General features: G+C 39.4%; 1 protein-coding gene across 6 annotated transcripts in view; it reads right to left on the minus strand.

Annotated features, from left to right (window-relative positions):
- LOC124596484 (thiamine transporter 1-like) overlaps positions 1 to 22973 on the minus strand; it is a 611894-nt gene that overhangs the window by 306537 nt on the left and 282384 nt on the right. For all 6 annotated transcript variants that reach the window (XM_047135630.1, XM_047135633.1, XM_047135629.1 and 3 more), the window contains exon 3: positions 9706 to 9876. In XM_047135630.1, the coding sequence (XP_046991586.1) occupies positions 9706 to 9876 (171 nt within the window). The remainder of the gene's footprint in view (positions 1 to 9705; positions 9877 to 22973) is intronic.

The following is a 22973-nucleotide window of genomic DNA, read 5'->3' on the forward strand; positions in this document are numbered from 1 at the left end:
TGTGTTCATCTCTTGGTCTCCCTCTACAATTTTTACCCTCCACGCTGCCCTCCAATGCTAAATTTGTGGTTCCTTGATGCCTCAGAACATGTCCTACCAACCGGTCCCTTCTTCTCATCAAGTTGTGCCACAAACTCCTCTTCTCCCCAATTCTATTCAATACCTCCTCATTATTTATGTGATCTACCCATCTAATCTTCAACATTCTTCTGTAGCACCACATTTCGAAAGCTTCTATTCTCTTCCTGTCTACACTGTTTATCATCCATGTTTCACTTCCATACATGGCTACACTCCACACAAATACTTTCAGAAACGACTTCCTGACACTGGAATCTATACTCAATGTTAACAAATTTCTCTTCTTCAGAAACGCTTTTCTTGGCATTACCAGTCTACATTTTACATCCTCTCTACATTGACCATCATCAGTTATTTTGCTCCCCAAATAGCAAAACTCCTTTACTACTCTAAGTGTCTCATTTCCTAATCTAATTCCTTCAGCATCACCTGACTTAATTCGGCTGTATTCCATTATCCTTGTTTTGCTTTTGTTGATGTTCATCTTATATCCTCCTTTCAAGATACTGTCCATTCCATTCAACTGCCCTTCCAAGTGCTTTGCTGTCTCTGACAGAATTACAATGTCATCGGTGAACCTCAAAGTTTTCATTTCTTCTTCACGGATTTTAATACCTACTCCGAATTTTTCTTTTGTTTCCTTTACTGCTTGCTCAATATACAGATTGAATAACATGGGGGAGAGGTTACAACACTGCCTCACTCCCTTCCCAACCACTGCTTCCATTTCGTGCCCCTCGACTCTTATTACTGCCATCTGGTTTCTGTACAAATTCTAAATAGCCTTTCGCTCCCTGTATTTTATCCCTGCCACCTTTAGAATTTGAAAGAGAGTGTTACAGTCAACATTGTCAAAAGCTTTCTCTAAGCCTACAAATGCTAGAAATGTAGGTTTGCCTTTCCTTGATCTTTCTTCTAAGGTAAGTCGTAAGGTCAGTATTGCCTCCCGTGTTCCAATGTTTCTACGTAATCCAAACTGATCTTCCCCGAGGTCGGCTTCTACCAGTTTTTCCATTCGTCTGTAAAGAATTCATGTTAGTATTTTGCAGCTGTGACTTATTAAACTGATAAATTTCTAGTAGTGATACAGGATACCCTCTTCAATGCACCATGCAGTGGCTTGTAGAGTATCTATCTGGATGTAGATCATGAAACATACCAAGTGTGAGGCTCTGCTACCCCAGTGGAGTGATCCAGTTCCAGCGGGACCATTCTCTGGTTCACACGAGTTGAACTGTGGAGCAATAATTTTTGTAACGGACTAGCTTGGGACCAGTGGACTGCCCCATTTGAGAGCCAAATGTAAAACCCATTGAAAATTTGTGGGTCAAAATGAAGCATCACATGAACTTACACTAGCCGACACTAGCACCACAGTCACCAACCATGGATCTAGTGCTGGATACATGGGAGAGTCTTGCAATTGATGAGACATATTACCTTAGGATAACTGCTTCCATGGCTTGTCAGATGAGGCTGGTAATTGGTGCCAATTGTGGATGGACCTCAGACTAGCCTCATCCCTGATGTGAATCTTTCCTTGTCTCACATATCTCCTCTTTATATTACAGTATTTGATATAACTGTATGTTTGTTATAGGAAATCTATGTGAAATGTTTGCATTTGAAATTTTTTATTGAATTTGTGCTACTTAACACTTGAAACATGTAAATTTTAAATCAGTCAATTTGAATTGAAATATAAATGATGTCGTATTATGAGGCAGCCAGAGGAAACACTTAATATCAAGCAATATAAGAACAGGAAAACTATAAAATAATAATATTCTCTTCCTTACACTAACTTTTTCTGCATTTACTGTGGAAAAGAACTGCAGTAAAGCACATCAAACTCTTTTTTTCAAGTCAACATTCTTTGACAGCAGAAGAACAGCAATCCTTGCATTGTATTCATTTCTGTGTTAGTCTTCACAGAAATAACCACTGCAGAATATGCATCCAGTGTCTTTATCTTCAGAATTCACATCTAAAGCATTGTCCTCAATTAAATTTTTATCAAGATCAAATGATTGGAAGACTTTTCTTTTTTTCTTCTTTTTTTTCCTTTTTCAAGAATGTAACTTTCAAATCTGTCTCCATTGATTCCAAACAAGTTTTTTCTCTTGGAATTGTACCAAATGCCCCCTGTATGAAGATGTTAGCTACCTAACAAATTGATTTTGCTATAATTGATGGCTCTTTATGTGGCTTGATGATGTTGCGAGCTTTGCAGATATCATTTGTACTTACATTTACTCCATTTTACGCAACTTTTAAGTCAAACTTCTGGTAAATTGCATTGTCTATGCCTCTAAGTATAAGCCTGTTACACAGGAAGAGTCCCATTTTCCAGAAGCTGCTTATAGGATTTTCCAATGTTACTGCTCTCAAATAGGACTCTTCAAATGACTTCACCTGTATTATTTGCTCACCAGGTTTCTATTTCTTGGGAATAAAGCGATTTAAACAGTCCCATGAATTCTGAAAAAGAGGCTATATTTTATATGTGGAATGTTGGGGTAAACACATGATGCTGACATGGTTTTATTTTGCTTCTGCTACCACACAAACCTGATATGAAGACCATCTGGTATTAGCACACCAGGATCATCACCAGATGTCTTCACAAAGTTAACAAAATTGTCAAACCACTCACTAAAACTATGAGTCTACAGTGGCAAACTGAAGTTACCCTAATATGAGATGGCATATCCTAACATGCTATACTGTCACATTTTAGGATAGCCATGGTACTGCAGTTATAAACAATCCATCGATAACATGTTATTTAGACCCATTATGTTCAATAGTTGAACTTATTTTTCCCAGAATATTTATAATTTTATTTCAAGACCAAAATTTATGAGCTCACTGTTAAATATTTACTTACTCAATTTCATTTTAATGATTTTGTCTACTGCATCTGCTATCCCATTCTGACTGCTACTTCTGTCTGTGAATAATTTTATGCATACAGATAAAATCTTCTCTGCAGCAACTTAATTTGGACCTGATTGTTTTCTAAATTGAAAGTAACAGTGAATTTTAGTGTTCTCAAATGATGGGACAGACAATTGCTGTTGAGATTGTGCTTACATTTGAGTGCGTAGTTTGGAAAAAAAAATTACCAGTTTCATTTCTGTGAAAGAATTGGATAATTATTTGATTAGTTACTATCTGCTGCATTTCATTTCAAATATGACTTTCATAAAAGGTAAGATTTTGTTAGAAGTCTGTCTGATCTAAAATCACTTACTCATCAAAGTAACAACACTCTCTCATCCTTACAGAATGAATGGCTTTGAAAAAACTTGAATGAACTTTGCTTAAAATTTTGTAATACTGTTTTTGATAGCTCATACTCTATTAACTCTCTTAAAGACTACATGCTGTAGGTATGAAGACAAGAGAACCTACCAAGAAACACTATTGGCACTTTCCACAATGTGGACATAGGAAAAAAGTCCAGATGGTGAAACCAGTATATGATTCAATGACCAGGTAGTTTGACTGCAAGCTACTTGTGCAGAGATGCCATCACCTACTTCCTACTGCATCTAGCACTGTTTGAAAATTCCCATTACAGAGTTCTAGGACTTGTAGAGGGGTGGGGGTACATAATATTCTGAATAGGAACCCATACCCAGAAATGTATCATTTCCATTCTATGATGCTGCGTAACGTGTTCGTGTCTGGTGAGAGCAAGAGAAAAGTCTCAGAACTGCTTGTCCTTGTATGTAATAGGGTTGACAGGATAACATGTATTATACCCATTCTTGGAAGCTGTGCCACTAAACGGCCATCAGGAAATGTAGTTTCAGCATGATGGTGCACAACTCCTCATTTCTCATGTACAGTTTAGAGATATCTCCACGCACAATGTGGTGAAAGATGGATAGGCCAAGGTGGTACAACCATGTTGCAGCCATGACTGCCACATTTGCTTCCTGTGGGATTTTACACAAAGTTTAATTTACTAGACTACTGTAGAGATAGAGGAAGATTTGCTCGCATGTGTTCTGGCTGCTATGCTAGAAACTGAAGAGACACTAGGTTTGAGGGAGAATGTATACCAAATATGCCTCGTTGGTACAATGTTTATAGCAACGTTGGCAGTTTCCACATCATGTCAGTGGTGTAATGCAGCAGAACTGTTCTGTACATACAGTACGCTGGGTTATTTATTGTTTTAGAGTAATGTAAGCACATAATGTTTAACTGACAATACAAATAAATGTGCTTCAATGATAACTGGATGTTTCATTACACTTCCTTTTGAATTTTTTCCTAATATTGTAGTTTGTAACAGCTAATTCAATTCCTCAAGCAGAAGAGGACAATTTTAACATATGAATTGAAACTGTCATAGAATGGAAATTGTAATTTCTTGACATGGGTTCCTATTCAAAATATTATGTACTCTCATTCCCCTCTACAAGTCTACAAGCTAGTAATGGGAATTCCCGAACACACTGTGTAGTATGTCTTGCTTATATGATAATACATTGCCGCTACAATCCAAAATGTGCATTAACGGGGAAAAAGTGTTGCCACAATTTGTGACTTCTACTTGTCATGACTGGTTTCTTTCAAATTTGCAGTATAAACTGGGCTTGGCCAGAAATTAAAGCGAAATAAATGTAAGCTCCAGGTGGCCAAGTGTTTAGGGAAAAAACAGGCAGCACGAGATATGAGCCACTTATGTTAGAATAGTTTCTAAGCAGTGCTTGGTCCAGTGCAAAGGTTTCAGAGCAGTAATGCAAGGGTCATGAGGCTGAGATCCCATGCAGAAACTTTTTTTTCAACTTTTATGCTACTTGTACTGCAAATAAACTGAAATAATGCTCAATATACTGTATTTACTGATATTTCCATTAAAGGTATGAAAAGAAGAGGCATAGGAAAATTTGGGATTGCTAAAAAATTTCCAGGAAGGGATTGTAACACATACATGAGAACTTCTTATATAGAATTAGATTCTTTTCTTATTTTACAGTTGATGGTTTACATGTACTGGGATGATATTGATCATAAAAAAGGGAATGTATCATTTGTGTGCATGTGCCAAGGGCTGTTCAAAGGTCAAAATGAGACTAACAGAATATGAAGTCCTGTATGCCACAATTACTACCCCTTCTCACAAAATTTTTTGCATAGTTCTTGTGTATGATATAAGTGTAGTCCTTTCTGGGAAATTATTTGCAATTCCACATTCTATTTTGTCTACACTAATAAATACAATATATTGAGCATTATTTTGAATTATTGCAGTGTAAGTAATGCAAAAATTAAAAAGGAAAAAAAAGTTTACCCAAAGGGTCTCAACCGTCCCCTCCCCCTGCTCTCCTGGTCCTTAGATTTTCATTCTATACACTTCCTGTGTGCTACCTGCTGTCTAAAAACTATGCTAACTGAAATGGACCATGTCTCACCTGACCTATGTTGAAAATGCTATTTTACCTAAACTCTTGGTCCTCAGCAGCTCCTACTTCTGTCACCTTCATTTCTGAATAAGCCCCTCAAATACCAAAAATTAGGACAAAACCAGTGACGGTGAATAGGCATGCTCCTCTTGTTGGTTATTTTTTATGTGAACAGTTTTGTTTTGCCAACTTTACACATGTTCAGTTGTCTCTGTACAATTTAGTATCCCAGTCATGAAGCATTCTTAACTAGTAAAATTCATAAAGCTTGAAAGGATGAGATTAACCTTACGACACATTTCTTAAATGAAATGTGAAGCCAAGATTTTACATCAAAACTTTAGCATTTAAGTCTCCTCCAATTTGTTCAGCAGCTGAATAAAGTACCTTCAGATTTACCATTTTGTTAAATTGTATTGAATTGCATACCCTCCTGTCTCTTCACACAACTGAAACATTCACTGGTATTTGTGCTTGTTGTTGTTGTTGTTGTTGTTGTGGTCTTCAGTCCTGAGACTGGTTTGATGCAGCTCTCCATGCTACTCTATCCTGTGCAAGCTTCTTCATCTCCCAGTACCTACTGCAACCTACATCCTTCTGTATCTGCTTAGTGTATTCATCTCTTGGTCTCCCTCTACGATTTTTACCCTCCACGCTGCCCTCCAATGCTAAATTTGTGATCCCTTGATGCCTCAAAACATGTCCTACCAACTGATCCCTTCTTCTAGTCAAGTTGTGCCACAAACTTCTCTTCTCCCAAATCCTATTCAATACCTCCTCATTAGTTACGTGATCTACCCACCTTATCTTCAGCATTCTTCAGTAGCACCACATTTCGAAAGCTTCTATTTTCTTCTTGTCCATACTAGTTATCGTCCATGTTTCACTTCCATACATGGCTACACTCCATACAAATACTTTCAGAAACGACTTCCTGACACTTAAATCTATACTCAATGTTAACAAATTTCTCTTCTTCAGAAACGATTTCCTTGCCATTGCCAGTCTACATTTTATATCCTCTCTACTTCGACCATCATCAGTTATTTTACTCCCTAAATAGCAAAACTCCTTTACTACTTTAAGTGTCTCATTTCCTACTCTGATTCCCTCAGCTACACCCTATTTAATTCGACTACATTCCATTATCCTCGTTTTGCTTTTGTTGATGTTCATCTTATATCCTCCTTTCAAGACACTGTCCATTCCGTTCAACTGCTCTTCCAAGTCCTTTGCTGTCTCTGACAGAATTACAATGTCATCGGCGAACCTCAAAGTTTTTACTTCTTCTCCATGAATTTTAATACCTACTCCGAATTTTTCTTTTGTTTCCTTTACTGCTTGCTCAATATACAGATTGAATAACATCGGGGAGAGGCTACAACCCTGTCTCACTCCTTTCCCAACCACTGCTTCCCTTTCATGCCCCTCGACTCTTATAACTGCCATCTGGTTTCTGTACAAATTCTAAATAGCCTTTCGCTCCCTGTATTTTACCCCTGCCACCTTCAGAATGTGAAAGAGAGTATTCCAGTCAACATTGTCAAAAGCTTTCTCTAAGTCTACAAATGATAGAAACGTAGGTTTGCCTTTTCTTAATCTTTCTTCTAAGATAAGTCGTAAGGTTAGTATTGCCTCACATGTTCCAACATTTCTATGGAATCCAAACTGATCTTCCCCGAGGTCCGCTTGTACCAGTTTTTCCATTCGTCTGTAAAGAATTGGCGTTAGTATTTTGCAGCTGTGACTTATTAAAGTGATAGTTCGGTAATTTTCACATCTGTCAACACCTGCTTTCTTTGGGATTGGAATTATTATATTCTTCTTGAAGTCTGAGGGTATTTCACCTGTCTCATACATCTTGCTCACCAGATGGTAGAGTTTTGTCAGGACTGGCTCTCCCAAGGCCGTCAGTAGTTCTAATGGAATGTTGTCTACTCCCGGGGCCTTGTTTCGACTCAGGTCTTTCAGTGCTCTGTCAAACTTGTCACGCAGTATCGTATCTCCCATTTCATCTTCATCTACATCCTCTTCCATTTCCATAATATTGTCCTCAAGTACATCGCCCTTGCATAAACCCTCTATATACTCCTTCCACCTTTCTGCCTTCCCTTCTTTGCTTAGAACTGGGTTACCATCTGAGCTCTTGATATTCATATTTGTGCTTATCAGTTAAATAAACTCCATATTATAAAATTTAAAAAAATATATATGTTAACTCTTTTGTTAGCTTACTATTAAGGGAGATAAAGAAGACTATCTAAGTAAAATCATACACAACTTCCTGAAAATAATGAAAAATATTGTTAATGTTGATTAACTGAACATGGAGATACAGTATTCAAGCAGACAAGTACCCGAGTGACACAGACGAAACTATACATGCTACGAGGTATGTCCACAAAGTAAGTCCTGTTTGGTTACATAAAACAAATGTGTACAGATACAGAAAAAATATTTATTGTACAAAAATCTACAACTGTTATACTACTTTTCTACATAGCTTCCAAAATTTTGTAGGCGCTTGTCATAGTGTGGCACAAGTTTTTGTATGCCTTCTTCATTGAAGGTTGTCTCCTGTGTATTCAACCATGTGGTAACAAGTTCTCTCAGGTTGTCATCATCATTGAAGTGTTGACCACCAAGGACAGATTTTAAGTGTAAGAAGAGATGAAGGTCACTAGGAGCGAGGTCTGGGCTGTACGGAGGATGATCAAACACGTCCCAGTGAAATTCCCATAAGAGTTGTTTCGTCACATTCACCATGTGAGGTTGGGCATTATTGTGGAAAAAGCAAAACATTTTGACCGTAATCCTTGGCCCTAGTTTTGTATTGCGCGATGCAATTTCTTAACAGTCTCGCAGTAACCATGTGCATTGATTGTTTGGCCTTGTGGTAAGAAATCAACCAGGTAAATGCCTTTTCTGTCCCAAAAAATGGTGCACATGACTTTTTGAGGTGTCAAGATTTGCTTAAGCTCAACATTCATTGGGGATGAAGTGTGCCTCTATTCCCCTGACTGAGATTTTGTTTCAGTGGTGTCGTACAATACCCAAGTTTCATCCCCCGTGACTATCCAAGAAAGAAAAACATCGCCTTCATCATTGCTGCGTGTCAAAAACTAAAGTGCACTGCCCATCTGTTGTTTTCTGTGTTGTTCAGTAAGAACTTTGTGTACCCAATGTGAGCAAAGTTCTCGAAATTTCAGTTTTACAGTAACAATTTCATGAATTAGTGATCGTGAGATTTGCGGAACTTCCATAGCGAGGGCACTAAGTGTAAACTTATGGTTGTGCTTAATCTTCTCTTCAATTGTGTGAACCAGTTTATCAGTAACCACAGATGGTTGTCCGCTTCATTCTTCATTGTGCACTTGATCACATCCTTCATTGAACAGTCTGACCCATCTTCTAACCATTGAATCACTCATAGCATTGTGTCCGTAAACCTCACAGATTTGTGAATGACTTTCCTTTGGTTTAACTTTCTTTGCATTTAGAAAACAAATCACATATCTGATTTCACACATGGCAACATTTTCAATTATGGCTGACATTATAAATAAGCACTACAAAGCATTAGTCAGCAGCAGTGATCTGAAACTTGTGTACATGTCTTCTCCTCGAGTCATAGTAACTTCCGTGCATGCTCAGAACTGCAATCGTAGTGCTGCCGCGGATAGAAATAGAAACGGAACTTACTTTGTGGATGACCCTCATATTATCAACTGTTCCAGTGTTCATTTCAATACTAAGCACGGTGGCATAGTGGTCAGCCAAACGCGCTCACACTTCAGAGGACAATGGTTCAAGTTTGCATCTAGCGATGCAGATTCAGGTTTTCCATGCTTTCTGTAAATCTTTCAAGGCAAATGTCATGATGATTCCTTTGAAATGGCACTGCCTATTTCCTTCCCCTTCCTTACCTAATCCAGGCTTGTACTGTGTCTCTATAACCTCGTCTAGGCTACATTAAACTCTAATCTTTGTTTCTCATTTTTGTCCATTGCATTAATCTGTATATGCACACAGAATGATCTGTAAGTTTAACACTTATTATAGCATTAGAATTAAAAAAAAAAAAAAAAAAGAAAAGAAAAAAGTCCACAAAATCATGAGCCTTGATATAACTGACACACATCAAAGAATATTCACAGCTCTTATACATTATACATATATAAATGTAAAGAGTGAGGTTAACCTGCATCAATGGGATGGTCTTTCCCCATGTCAGGACACTCCATGTGGCAATTCCCGTCAACCCAGTTAAAATTATCACTGGTTTGTATCTCAGTCCATCTGTCACAAGGAAGATCACAATTAAAACTGCCAAATAAGAATATGTGCCTACAGCATATATTTCTTGATTGACCTGGAAAAAAAAAAAAGTCACTGATAATCGAATGTTAAGCTCATTTATATGCTACATGTTTTAAAATGGAAAAGAGATTAAGGAAATTAAAATGATGGAGAAGGCAGTGGTTGTGCAACTGTCACTCAGTCTACAGCACTATTTATCATATTTAAACACATCAGCTTCATACTTTCATCTCAATAACAATATCTGGTAGGGTACCGGCGTAAAAAAAAATCTTGTTCATGAATTCTCAGACATAAAAGCACAAAAACTGACATACAGAATGGTAATTATTATTAGTATTCTCATGTCAGAAACAAAAGTTTTGCAGTTAACAAACATCACATTACATAAAATTTGAACACAACTTTGCCACTTCTAGTGCATTCTCCAAGGCCCATCTATGCATGAACTTGGACACAGATGACACCATTGAAGCAAATGTTCAACAGCCTAATCATCTCCACATCTGCACTTGACATTATCTTCATTGTCATAGCCTTATCTTGCCATTATAACCCTGGATTCCTTGTCATAACCAGGTGGTAGAGTTTCAGATACTTACCAGAAAATGGGTCTCTTAGCTTTCCACAAATGGATATTACATTTGTGGTAAAGAGTATGTCTGATGTGCTGAGAAAGCTCTTCCTGGATTTCAGTCTTTGCCCAAGCATTTCATATTCATGTAATGGATAAGTTACCTCCTGCTTCATTTTCTTCTTTTCCTTAATCAAAGCTATTTCTCTTCATACATAAGATGGAGCTATTCCTGCCAGATGGTAAGGCTGCAAGGTTGGAGTAGATCATAAATTGCCTGTTATACAGTAAGTCTACTTGTGTCATTGAGGGCAACATCCACCCGCCTAGTGTGACTTTAGTTAAATAAAACAGGACAGGTGCTCAGTGCAATAGAATAACACAGTGTCACTGCAGAAATTCAAATTGTTTCGGCCTGATTACCCCATTGTGAGCCAGCCTGTTTTTTTAAAGAGATTGTTCCTGGTGGAAACTTTCAACTTAGTGTTCATGCAATGCTTCTCATAAGTAAGAGAGCCCTGACAATCAGTCGTAAGTACTTTGCGTATCACATTGTTACACTTCAACTCACACTCACACTACCTTTAATTTCTGACTGACTTCTGAGTTTCTTAAATGGAAAGTACATACTTAAGTCTTACAGGATTTTGGATCAAGCTGATTCGCACTGTAGTAACTTCAATGGATTCAAAGTGAGGTAAGAGTGAGACGATCAGCACACAAGAAACTCCTGACATTGGGAGATATAGGTTGGTCACTGAAGAGGCCTGGGACCAATTCATTTCCCTGAGGAAGACAATTCTTCCCTAACCTTGCAGTGAGAAACCTGTTTAAGTTAAAGTGCAAATAAAAAACAAATGGATCAGAATAAAGAAGCTGCATTAGCTTGAATGATATCTACACAGTATGAATTTTTCACTGTTTAAACAACCCATCACTTAAGTTGTGTCCCTCACTATCAATGTATTGTTGAATTCAACTTCAGAAATTCTGTATCACTCTGATGAGCATTTCTTGGGGACTATGATCAGTTTCTTCCCATATTCCATTTTTTTAGACTAGCAAAGTCACAAGCTGGTACTGGAACACCTCAGCCTTAAGATGCGCCCAAAGAAAAAAAATCACAAGGTGTAAGGTCCAGTGATCTTACTGGCCAGGCAGCATTGCCACATAGAGAAATTAAGCATTTGGGAAACACCTATCCCAGCACTTGAAGGCAATTTGAGATGTATGAGTACTGAATCCATCCTGCTGCAACCATTAATTGTCAATCTGCAGCACATTGAGTCTTGGTGCAAAAAAGTGTTGATCATGTGAATGTATTGTTGAGATTTTACTTTCAGAGTAGTACCATCATCTTCAAAACAGTAAGAAACAATTATCTCAACTTTTCAAATGACACTCAATACAACAGCATAGTTATAATATAGTGGTTTTTATTTCTATGTGTAAATTGAAGGTGGAGGAGGAGGGGGGAAGGAGAAAAGGAAGGGGAAGGGGCTGTTGATGTCAGCTGTATTGATCAAGACTTGTGCAGAATCAGATAGCCTATGCATTTGTGTTAACACTGTGTCTTGGTGCCACAAGGTGTTAATGCAACTGCCTAGTAAGCAGGAGACCCCAGGTTCAAATTCCAGTTCAGTTCACATTTTCAATCATCACCGCTGACTCCAAGAAAGGATCCCAATGCAGTTCACATCAATAATCCCCTTCCCCCACATCCACCTCCAATTTACAGGTAATGTATCACAGCTGCAGATTCTGCATGCTGTCTGTTCTTTTGAACATGTCAGAAAGAACAAATACCATACATTCATATTTAATAGTAGTTTTGTAGTGCCCCCAGAATTTTACGAAAGTCTGGAGAGACTTGTGTTCCAGCCGTTTCGAACACGTGTTATTTTAAAGCAGGGTGTAAGGATGAGCATGGGATACTGCACCCATTTATTGTTTGTGCAGGCGAAACTGGAAGGGAGATAATTCGACGGCGTTGGCAAGTGTTCTGCACAACCTACCAAGAATAAAAAAATACGCCCCGGAAGCTCTGTGGCTGGCTTCAAAGAGTAATTTAGCATTGTGTTGTTAAAAAACAAATGGAGAGACTCGAAATAGGGACTGTTTATTAGATGCTGAACTGCTGTTGAGAGTATGTGGACTGGATGTGGATCGTCAGCCACGATAAAAGCTTATATATTAATTGTGTTCAAAAATGTGTAATTAAATGATTCTGGGTGCCCGGTAATGTGTGGGCTTACGTCATAAAGTCTAGTTGTTTTTTTATACAAAGTGGAAATAAATATGTTCTGGTGCATTGAATGATATTCTGAGAGTAGCATATTTTTTAAATAAGAAGAGAGAGAGAGAGAGAGAGAGAGAGAGAGAGAGAGAGAGAGCAAGAGTGAGAGAGTGAAAATTTCCCCTTCCTTCGGAGAAGTGTCCGGTGCTCCAGCATTCTTCACCAAGTAAGTCCACTAAAATGCTTAAGCTGTATAGACAGAGCTTAACGTTACACCGGGCCACCACAAGAATGGGGCGACCATAAAGAAAGGACCTGAGAAAGAAGGGGAAATATTAAAGGAGTTATAAGAAAAGAAAAAAAAAGCAGTTGGGAGTTGCCTTAGCAACCCATAACAGCGAGGCTGAACAGCAATTCCACGAAACTTATCCAGAAATATCGTGTTGATAAATGGTGAAATGATAAAGGGAATCAATAAAATCGCATAACGCTGCAGTTAGTCTCAAAACGCCGACGCTGCAGCACACCGACACCGACGCCGCAGCACACAGACGCCGACGCCGCAGCACACCGACGCCGACGCCGCAGCACACCGACGCCGACGCCGCAGCACACCGACGCCGACGCCGCAGCACACCGACGCCGACGCCGCAGCACACCGATGCCGACGCCGCAGCACACCAACGCAGACGCCGCAGCACACCGATGCCGACGTCGCAGCACACCAACGCCGACGCCGCAGCACACCGACGCCGCAGCACACCGACGCCGACGCCGCAGCACACCGACGCCGCAGCACACCGATGCCGACGCCGCAGCACACCGACGCAGACGCCGCAGCACACCGACGCCGACGCCGCAGCACACCGACGCTGACGCCGCAGCACACCGACGCCGACGCCGCAGCACGCCGACGCCGCAGCACACTGACGCCAACGCCGCAGCACACCGACGCCAACGCCGCAGCACACCAACGCCAACGCCGCAGCACACCAACGCCGACACTGCAGCACACCAACGCCGACGCCGCAGCACACAAACGTTGAAGTCACATCACACCAACAGCAGCGCAGACAAAAACCGCTGCTGCCGTCTACCTATGCTGACACTGCCATCCACCAACGCCGACGCCGCAGCACACCAACGCCGACGCCGCAGCACACCAACGCCGACGCCGCAGCACACCAACGCCGACGCCGCAGCACACCAACGCCGACGCCGCAGCACACCAAAGCCGACGCCGCAGCACACCAACGCCGACGCCGCAGCACACCAACGCCGACACCGCAGCACACAAACATTGAAGTCACATCACACCAACAGCGGCGCAGACAAAAACCGCCGCTGCCGTCTACATATGCTGACGCTGCCGTCTACCTATGCTGACACTGCCGTCTACCTATGCTGACACTGCCATCCACCAATGCCGATGCCGTCGTACACCAACGCTGAAGTCGCCGTACACCAACGCTGAAGTCGCATCACACCAACATCGACGCCGACGTCTACCTACGCCGACACCGCCATCCACCAATGCCAACGCTGCCGTACACCAACGCAGACATCGCATCACACCAATGCCGGCGCAGCCATCCACAAAAGCTGACGCCGTCATTGACATACGCCGGCGCCACCATCCACCTATGCCGACACCGCCGTCCATCGACGCTGACGCCGCCGAACACCGGTGCCGGCGCCGCCTTCCATCGATGCCGGGTGAGCTACTACTGACCTTTGATTATTTGTGAAGTGTGGGGGGGTTGTGGAAATAAGTGAGTGTACTTCTAATGATAACTAGATTAAAGGCAAAACAAAACACAATGGAAAAGGAACATCAACCCATAGAGTCTGTTGGGGCTATGGGAATAAAAAAACAGAGGCCAAATTTAGGCGAATTAATGAGGTTTATCAAAGCGCAGTTTGAATCACAGAACACAAAACAGGACGAACTGAAGACAGAATTAAACTCTAAGTTAGATTTGCAAAATACAAAACTAGAGGCTCAAGTTAATATCGTAAGTAATCAGATGCAAGAATGGAAAAAAGAATTGAAAAAAGAATTGTCCGATTCCCTTAGTGAACAGACAAATATTTTATTTAAGGATTTAGAACAAAGAAATGAAGCTAATCTAAAAGGTTTAGTTCAAAAATTCGAATATGATGTAGAGTGTAAATGTAGTAATTTGGAAACACAATTTAATGAAAAATACGACTCTTTGAAAAATGTATGTAACATTACATTTGAGGTGGTCGAACAAGAATTAACTACGCTAAAAACCAATGTCCAGAAACAAGATAAGTTGCTCCCTCTAGTACAGGTGCAAATTTCAGGGGTCAAATCATGGGTGGAAACCGTAGAACAGAACTTCAAAGAAAAGTTAATGACTGCAGAGCTTATAAATTTGAATGGCTTAGGAGAACAAGTAGAAGAATTAATAGGAGGAAAGGTTGAAGAGAAACTAAGTGTTGATATCTCTTTGCCTAGAGTAACTTCCAATTTAGATAACACCAAGAAAGACAGAAATGTTGAGGAAAGAATTCTAGCTTATGCAGGAGAAACCAGAGAAAGGCACAGTTTCCTAAAATATTATATTAAATAAGGACATGATAACTGATTTGCAATGTGACATTCAAACCAGATGGGGAGGTACACACCACACATTTCTTAAAACGATTTAACCATGCCATACCTAAAAGTTGGGAGGATGCTAAGAAAATAGAGTTTGCGGTAGGTTATTTGGAGAGTGAAGCTTCAGAATGGGGTACAGTAAATATCGAAAACTTCACATCTGGGAGGATTTTCAGAGATAGTTTAAGGAAAAATATTGGTCTCAAGTGCACAAGAGAAGTCAATCTCAGATTTGTGGAATCCTAAATACTATAGTAATGCCTGGGGTACAATGCGCAAGTATTTTGACTGGCATTTGACAAGGGCAAAATATTTAGATCGACCAATGGAAGAAGAGGGATTAGTTAGAATTTTAATAGGATGTCTACCTACTTATGCTAGAAAAGATATTCTATGCAGTGAGTGGAAAACGGTGGAGGAACTGTTATCCTTTGTAGACGCACTCGATGCAATCAATAAAGACAGGAATGAGAACTTGCATGCAGAAAAAAAAAAAAAAAAAAATTTTTAGGAGGAATAACATGAATCATAACGACCAGTCAAAGCCTTATAAATACAATCTTGCCCGAGTCCACCGACCTAGCAGGAATGTAAATAGAGGGGGTTGCTCATGAGGACCATTAACGTCCAACCTCAGTCCAGTAACTACGCAGGAATTCGTGCCCAGCAACAGCTGTGGAACAGGGGGTACTGCAGTTCCAACATTTGGAAATCGTCCCATGGTTGCTACCCGTGAGGAAAACGTGGAGCGATCTGGATCCAGGACCGGAGCCCAGGTCGTCGAAATACATTGAGAAGCCTAAATAAGAGGGTACAGGTTTCCTTTATGCATGAACTACCTACCAAGGACTGGCTACTGCTGGAGGAAATGAACAAAATAACTACGCCACCACAACCTATTATAACAGGAGAGATAGAAAACCACAAAGTAGACATATTCATAGATTCTGGTAGTGAAGTATCACTTATTTCTAATGAATACTTTAATACACTAAAAACTAAAAGTAATTTACCTGTTTTACCAGTAACTGGGGTATACATAGTTGGTATAGAAGAAAGAAGAGTAAGGTTGTTAAATACAAAACATTGGCACACTGCCGTATAAGTGATATGACATTTTGACAACCTTTGCTAGTAGTGGAAGACATAAATAGAGACATTGTTTGGTTTAGACTGGTTAATCGATTTTAATGTTATACTAAATTTCAATGAGAACTGTATTTATGTGGGGGAACCCGAGAATAAACATTGCATTAAGTTTGCGACAGACAGCGATGTGTATAAACAAATATCTGAACACCAAAGTTTACAATTAACCGCGTCAGCTCAGTTGTCTCCAGAGATAGAGTTAACTAATACTGCATGTCCACAAGACGACTTTCGCAAGAAGCTAAGTGAATCTGAAGTGTTAAATATTGAACAGCAAACGGATTTAGTGAAAATATTGTCTAAATACCATTCAGTATTTTCAGAGAATCCGGGTCCTGTTAGCGATTATGTTTGCAAATTTAAGATTAAGGACGAGACTCAATTTTTTTGCAAACCATACCCTATACCTATAAGCCTTAAAGAAGAGGTTAGGGAAGAGATTAATAATGTGATTGATCAAGACATAATAGAAAGGAGTATGAATGTCTACAATAATCCCTTAGTAGTAGTGAAAAAAGCTACAGGTGGAGTGAGATTGGTGCTAGATGCACGCACTCTCAACCGTCGTACTGAAACCAAAAGAGATTGTCCAGTTAATATAGATGAATTATTAACTAAATTTAAGAATGCACAGTATTTTAGCTCCGTTGATCTGACGGCTGGGTACTGGCAAATCTGGTTACATCCCGATTCAAAAAAGTATACTGCTTTTTTGTTCGACAGAAAACCTTACCAGTATTTATAAGAGCACTTGATAAGGCTATTGGACGAGAGTTATTGAAAGAACTAGTTATTTATGTAGATGACATCTTGATTATTTCACCTACTTGGGAAGAACATTGTAGGACACTGAAAAAAACTTTCGAGCAATTTAAGGACAAGGGTATCACATTAAAGTTAAGGAAATCTCACTTTGCAAGGCCGGAATTAAAGTTTTTAGGACACATCGTGGGAGTAAAAGGCATTAAACCAGACCCTGAGAGAATCGAGGCTATTACAAACTGTCCATCTCCTCAAAATGTTAAACAATTAAAAGGCTTTCTGGGAATGGCAGGTTATTATCGACGCTATGTGCAAAGCCAAGAAATGAATGACCCTAGACTGTTAAAATTATTATGTAGAGGTATATCATGGAATTGGGACCAAGGGACCCAAGAAGCCTTCGACAAACTAAAACAAGCTTTAGTAAATGTGCCTATCTTACAACATCCCATAATGAATGAACCTTTTAAGATAGCAACTGATGCCTCAGATTACAGCATTGCAGCAGAATTATTCCAAAGGGAATGGGGGATAGAAACCTATGATCATAGATCTATAGTGTTTATTAGTCGAAGCTTAAATAAGCATGAACAAAATTATACTGCTACCGAGAAAGAATTGCTAGCGACAGTGTGGAGTATAGAAAAGTTCCAAACTTTGATATGGGGTTCGGAAATCTACATACATACCGGCCACCAGGCTTTTTCATTCCTAATGAGTAGTAGATTATTATTCAGTAGACTAATGAGGTGGATGTTGTTTTTACAAGAATATAATATTAAAATACAATATATAAAAGGATCAGAGAATACAGAACCCGATGCTTTGTTGCGACTACCTCAAAACATGAAAGATCTACAACGTACAGAAGGACCTGGGGGTAGTTTTTGTGATCAATTTTATAACAACAGAATATCCAACAAGGAAAGTACATGAGTTAGCCCAAACGATAACGGAAAATATTAAACATGACCCTTATTTTACAGAGATCTATGCCACGTGTATAAGAGAGTCATTATCGGTAAACAAAACGGAACAGTGGAAGGTAACAAATCACAACTTGTTCTAAAGAAACAGCAAAGAGTCAAGCTATTGGCAGCTGTGTATACCACAAATAGCAGAGTCTAAATTAATACAGTACATTCATAGTGGATATGGCCACTTTGGAGTGAAAAAGTGCAGAGCTCACATAAATAAGTTTTATTATTTTAAGCAATTAGGACGTAAGGTAACTACTACTATTAAAATGTGTGACATCTGTCAGAGAGCTAAGGCGAATAATACCCATGTAAAGTATAAGATGTATCCAATTATCCCTAAAGCATTACATGACCTTACAGCTGCCAATTTTTTTGGACCCATACCCAAAGGGAAGGGAGGCGTGGCTTATATATTAGTACTTATAGGATGTTGGTCGAAATATGTAAGACTGTTTCCTATTAAGAAGGCTAATAAGCAAACCGTGATCAAGTGTTTGCAAGAATATTTTATAGCTACATGTAAACTGAGGTGTTTTCTTTCTGATAATGGACCTCAGTTTACCAGCCATGAAGTTCAGGAATTTTTAGCCTGGGGAAATGTACGACACATTTTAATATCCAACTATAATCCATCTTCGAACCCTTGTGAAAGAGTAATGAAAGAGATTGGTAGGTTGTGCCGCACATATTGCCACGACACTCATACCTCATGGGCAGAAAGAATGAAAGATTTTGAGCTTATTCTAAACGAACTACCACATTTGTCTACAGGAATGATGCCCGTAGAAGCCATTGGCAAGCCATTTATAGGAGAACCTCTAAGTGTTTTACGTGGCCATAGCAAAAAGCTACTGATCACCAAGCAATTCAGGAAAGCGTTGGTAGAAACTTACACAGGAGTGCCCAACAAAGGGTAGATAAATACAATGCAACCGTAACTGACCCAGAATACCATGTAGATGACTGTGTGTTAGTAAAACAACACCTTCGAAGTTCAGCACTGAAAAAAGAAACACACAAATTTTTTTCTGAAATATGTAGAACCTTATCATATTCAATCAATAGTACACCAAAAAACACTATATTTAGTAGATCCTGTGATGGGAGAGGAAAAGGGAATGTATAATGTCAAGGATATGTACAAAAAAAACCAGGACGTTGACGTTCTGTGTCAACGGGCGCAGTGACGTCCGCCGGTTCCTGAGTTGGGTTCGGTGTCACTTCCACATTAGTTTTCCTACGCTGAACTCCCTTCAAATCTACGACTATCCTGTAATCTATTTATAGTCCTTAAGCTATCCTTTCATATTAGTATTAAAAGAGACCAATTATGACTACATGATTGTGACTAATTTAAGGAGTCACAATAAACAGTAACCTCTAAGCATGAGGTAAAACTAACAGGGTAACATTCTAACAGGAGATATAATATGATGGTACTGTTTAGGAAGAATGATACGTAGATGACATAAACTGAACATGTGTATGAAATATAGATTGAAGTGACTAACTGAATAACTATTTGATTATAGTGTATATAATTTCTATTTTTATAGAATGTTTTATATTTTTTGTAAAGTGTGATGTGATTGGGGAGCGTTTATATCTAATTTTGAAAGGGGCGGGTAGCATAGGCACAGACACGACCTACACACCATGCCCTTCATACAACCCTCACAAACAAGTGTGACTGGTTCTTCATCATTTGCCATTCCATAAGAGTTGCTAAGATCTTTTCTTTGAGGACTTAAAGGTGATGGTGAGAATGTCCGTTCTGCAGGAGATGCCGAACATCATACCTCCTCTGGTTTCTCACTTAAGTACCGGTGAAGTGGGGATCCTGGGGAAGAGGGGCTGTCTTCTTTCTTTCTTCGATCTTAACAACCAATTCTTTTATCTCCTTTCTTACTTCTCTTAAGAGTACCAATCTATCTTTCCCTCTGTCCACATTCCTATACTTCTAGTGCTGAAGTCCTTCTCTTTTCCGTGATTTCTATAAATCTGCAACTAGGAACCTTAGTGGGCCGAAGAATCAGGACACATGATCACACTTCCACACTCAAACAATTAAATACAAAGACACAGACAAGTAATACAACAACCGTCACAGATAAGGGGGGAAGTAGCGCTCAGGAAGGGCTCGAGCACATGTGCTAAGTAATGATGGTTGCACATCTCAAGTGAAATGGTATAGTAAGCTTAAGCTAAAGGAACAAGGGGGGACAAAGTGTATATCCACCTGTGTTCATAGCTATAGTAGTACAAGGTAATATGAATGGACATAAAAAGAAATAGATATTAAGCCAGAGGTATCAAGTCAAATAAGCTAAAGGAACAAGGGGGGACGAAGTGTATATCCACCTGTGATCATAGCTATAGTAGTACAAAGTAATATTAATGGCGATAAAAAGAAACAGATATTAAGCCAGAGGTATCGAGTCAAATAAATTTCTGATGAATAATAGGATTGTGCAAACCGAATAGCCCGATGAAAAGAAATAAAGTTACAACCACGGACGAAGCACATTTAGTTATTAAGGCTATATAAGTGAGCTGTAAGCAATGAACAAGCAAAGAATTTAAGCAGGTAGGCTGAAGGACTCAGGAGGAGGAAATGAGAGGTGGATAGAAATTTTACCAGGAAATTTTAAACAAAACAGTGTGCACAGGAGTATGAAAGAGGCAAGACTAGGAATCATTGTTAGAGAAGATAGGGAGGGCACATCTGATATAAAAGAAATGAGAGAAAGAGAGGCAGGTAGGCACACCCAGAGGAGGCTGACCTATACTGTGCGGGCAGGGGCACCAAAAAGGGGATTGACTTGTACCATAGTTTAGTATAAATGGATGGGGCGTACCTACCCAAGGATGAGGAAGAAGATGTTTTCATAGTATCAACCATTAGGTAGATTGGAACCCAAAGGGAAAGGGTGGCATAGTGACCAGAGATTGTGGTGGAAAGTTTCTCCTGGTAAATATGAATTCTAAAATTTTTAAAAAAAGACTCGACTCAGAATAACACCTGAACTTTGAAACTGGCTAAGGGGCGGGATTTATTTTTGCTCAATCCTGGAAGCAAGAGTAGATAAATCTATTGGAAAAAGCAAATACTTGTTGTACTATTAGTTTATCATAGTACTATATCAATGAAAGATATTACCAACAGCTTAATGAAATACTGGAGATGGAAGAGAGTTTTTGTACCTAATGTTTTTACGTAGTACAAAGTAACAAGATAAGCGTTAAGAAAAAAAATTATTAAATTATATGTTGTGTGTAAAATAACGAGTGTTCGAGCTAAGGGGAGGGACATGTAGTGCCCCCAGAATTTTATGAAAGTCTGGAGACACTTGAGTTCCAGCCATTTCAAACATGCGTTATTTTAAAGCAGGGCATAAGGATGAGCCTGGGATACTGCACCCATTTATTGTTTGTGCAGGCAAAACTGGAAGGGAGATAATTCGTCGGCACTGGCGAGTGTTCAGCGTGACCTGCCAAGAATAAACAAATACGGCCCGGAAGCTCCTTGGCCAGCTGTTTGTAATGTAGCATTGCATTGTTAAAAAACAAATGCAGAGACTCGTAACAGGGACTGTTTATTGGACATTGAACTGCTGTTGAGAGTACGTGGACTGGACATGGATAGTCAGCCACGATAAAAGCTTATGTATTAATTGTGTTCAAAAATGTGTAATTAAATGATTCTGGGTGCCCGGTAATGTGTTGTCTTTTGTCATAAAATTTAGTTGTTTTTTGTACAAAGTGGCAATAAATATGTTCTGGTGCATTGAATGATATTCCAAGAGTAGTGTATTTTTTAAATAAGAAGAGAGAGAGAGAGAGAGTGAGAGAGTGAAAATTTCCTCTTCCTAGCAGCGAAATCTTCGGAGAAGCATCCGGTGCTAGCAGAAGACATCGATACTGCAAGAAAGCAGAACCATCATTCTTCAACAAGTAGGTCAACGAAAACGCTTAAGCTGTATAGAGAGAGCTAAACATTACACCGGGCCACTGCAGTTTTCCATTAAGTTCACATGCATTCCATCAGTTCTAATATCAAGAGACAATTAACATATCCTGATGAGTGAAAATGTTAATCACTGCCAAGAACCACAGCATTGTCAGGCACATTTTCAAGGATGTTTGCACACAACTGTAGTCCTGTCTTCAAAAATCATTCAAATGGCTCTAAGCACTATGGGACGTATCTGAGGTCATCAGCCCCTAGTCTTAGAACTAGCCTAAGGACATCACACACATCCATGCCCGAGGCAGCATTGCGGTTCTGGACTGAAGCACCGAGAACTGCTCGGCCAAGCAGCTGGCAGTCCTGTCTTCCTCAGTTACATACAATATTATAATATGTTGATAATTTTTACTTTTGGACCATCTAAGTACACCTGAATGAAACACAACCTTCATGCTATATGCATTTCCCTTTATTCTTTTCAAGAAATCTCCAATAGCCTGGAATATGTACACAATTCTGTTTATGTTTTTTAGTTTACATTTTGGGATGATGTAAAACACATGCATTCCAAGTTGACACTTGGCAGTGACTGATGGGAGTGACTGCAAATGCATTTCCCATTTAGTCGTTCCCATCAGCAACCACATCAAGTGTCAACTTAGTTTGTGCATATAGTTTATATAGGTCCAAAACAGTTGCATGATGTAGTAGTAAATTAAATTTCTACTTACAAGTTGCATGGATGTTGTTCTACACAATATGCTTTTGTTATATTTTTTGCACTGTTCATCTGATTCACATAATTGCCATCTGAAATGTTTGTTTCCAGGCTTCATTGCACTGTAACTG

Source organism: Schistocerca americana, chromosome 2 (assembly GCF_021461395.2).
Source record: "Schistocerca americana isolate TAMUIC-IGC-003095 chromosome 2, iqSchAmer2.1, whole genome shotgun sequence".
NCBI lineage: Eukaryota > Metazoa > Arthropoda > Insecta > Orthoptera > Acrididae > Schistocerca > Schistocerca americana.